At 51.7% G+C, this 2,403-nt stretch overlaps 1 protein-coding gene across 1 annotated transcript in view; it reads right to left on the bottom strand.

Moving 5' to 3' along the window:
* LOC106818048 (complement receptor type 2-like) overlaps positions 1-2,238 on the bottom strand; it is a 4,385-nt gene extending 2,147 nt beyond the window's left edge. The window contains exons 1-2 of the mRNA XM_014822764.1: positions 2,026-2,238; positions 1,245-1,298 (exon numbers count right to left, since the gene is read on the bottom strand). Coding sequence (XP_014678250.1) covers positions 1,245-1,298; positions 2,026-2,188 — 217 coding nt within the window. The 5' untranslated portion in view covers positions 2,189-2,238. The remainder of the gene's footprint in view (positions 1-1,244; positions 1,299-2,025) is intronic.
* Between the last annotated feature and the right edge of the window lie 165 nt (positions 2,239-2,403).

Raw genomic sequence — 2,403 nt, 5'->3', positions numbered from 1 at the left:
AGAGAGAGAGAGAGAGAGAGAGAGAGTGAGAGAGTGAGAGAGAGAGAGAAGGAGGGAGAGGTGAGAGATGAGACGAGAGAGAGAGCAGAGGAGGTGCGGGAGCGGAGAGGCAGGAGAGATAGTGGATAGAGGAGAGAGAGAGAGAGAGAGAGAGAGAGAGAAAGAGAGAGAGAGTTGACTTTGCACTTGCATGCATACCTGAAGACTATTCGAGTGCCGTGGCTGATGGTGCTGCTCGGCGACACGGCGGCATTGTGATCGTAGAACGCGCCGTCGCTCGACGTCGGCACCTTGCACGAGCCTACAACACACGAAGCAGTGCGTCGCCATCTCACACCAACATCTCGGCACAGAGAACGGGGCTGAACGGGCGTGTATGTCGGCTGCGCGACGACGCCGACGTTATTCGTCAGCCCGGCGCCATATTGATTACGCCACGGCTGCGACGATGACGTTGGCGATGGGGCCGCAAATACGGTCGAGATAGGTAAATAGATGGTGCAAACACGCGCGACCGCAGAACAAGCAGCGGGATCGTGTTAGTTGAGCCACGCGTGTCGTGCTGAAGTTACGGCGTTGTATAGCAGCGGCAAGGGGGATTACAGCATCGCGCCATCCGCGACGAAAACGGCGCCGACGCGCAATATCGGCTGCCATGTTGGTATGCGACTCACGCGGTCGGCAGTAGGGCTTCTGAGGTTTCCATTTGCCGTTCTCGCACACCGCAGTTGGGTTATCGTTACTGAGAGTGTAGTCGGGCATCGTGCATTCGACCTGCACCCTCGTGCCATGCTTCATCACTCGCTTCGTGTCGACCACCTTTCCCGTATCTAGCACGGTGACGCGCGTAAACTCATTGTTGATCTCGGGGCAGTCTATCGGTATGGATGAAACTCGTGTTAGTATAGAAGATTAGCTAAACGCTTTAATTATTAAACGAACGGAAGCATATTAAATAATTGCGATCGTTAGTGGGAGGATGAATGAATGAATACGGCAAGCAATAGCTAGCCATATGTATGTCGACTTATTGCAACATGCGCCGCATACAACAAAGAACAGCAGCAGTTTAGTGGTAATCTAGGCGAGCGACGGAACGAAGACGTCGAAACAAAAGCAGAGATAGAAACAAAAGCGGACAGCAGAGCGCGCAAAATTGACGCAAAGCCGAGAAACGAGATGAAAGACAAAACCCCGGCGGGTAGAAAGTATACCGCGGAGCTACGCGCTCACATCATACTTACCGTCCGCATCGCCCAACGTCGACTCGTTGTCTTCTATCTCCAGCAAACTCGCCTCTGTAAAATGCAGGCATAGGCAGCATATGAAACATACGGCCCGGCAACGAAGGCAGCACCAACATTATCTTCCGAATGAATTGCGAGCGCAATCCAATCGGGAAAATCGAACGGCTGCTTCTCGGAGGCCAATTAACGTATGAGACCGTCGCATATGTTAATGTAATCAACGTTAGCGAGTCGGCGCAGAATTGACACTGGTAAAAAAAGTGGACGGCAGTAAGAAAGGCACCTGCTGTACCGCGTTTATTAATGACTCGCGTTTCTTGTCGCTGTTCTGCTGCAAACAGCCTCAATCGAATGCTCACGCACTCAATCATTCTTAGGCGATAAGAAACACGTTAAGTAAGACGTTCGGACGCTATCTCCGTCCGCATAGAATGAATGACAATCGTAAATGTTTTTGAAGCTACTAGATTAGTTACGTAACTGTTTAAATACTGATATACTATTTGAACATGAGACCATAGTAGATCACTACGACGATGCACAGCTAGGTATGTAATGATATGTACTACCTATGAAACTACCTATGCAACTACCCATGTAATAATTTCAGACAAACTCACACACGCGCGCACGCACACGCACACATACACCCGCGCACACGCCCACGCACACATGCATGTGAGTGGGTCTGCATGCTATACAGAACAACTGCTACAACAGCTCACGAAGCATCGTCTCCTCATCTCAACTACTCATTCACAGAAAGAACGTCGCCCACCTGGTTCGCAGACGGGCATCTTTCGTGGCCTCCACTCGCCATGGACGCAGGTGGCGCCAGGGGGTCCATTCTTCACTTTGTAGCTCTTGTTGCAGGCGTAGCGGATCTGCTTGCCCTGGATGACCGTCTTGCGGATGTAGCTGCGGTAGTCGTACTCGCCCATGTTGCCCACCAAGTAGATCTTGCCGTTGGCAAGCACTCCAGGCCACTTGCAGTAAACTGCACAACGAGTTATAAGCGTTTATGCCAAGCATCGTGACGCGATATAATAGGCACAGAGACACAGACGGACGTACGCAGAGACAGCCAGAGGTAGACGGAATGATGCCCCCCCACCCCCCACACACACACTCACACCACACGCACACGCACACGCAC

This window comes from Priapulus caudatus, unplaced genomic scaffold, assembly GCF_000485595.1.
Source record: "Priapulus caudatus unplaced genomic scaffold, Priapulus_caudatus-5.0.1 Scaffold1996, whole genome shotgun sequence".
Classification (NCBI taxonomy): domain Eukaryota; kingdom Metazoa; phylum Priapulida; class Priapulimorpha; order Priapulimorphida; family Priapulidae; genus Priapulus; species Priapulus caudatus.
The sequence above is the reverse complement of the archived record's forward strand: the minus strand, read 5'-3'. Positions and strand labels throughout refer to the sequence as shown.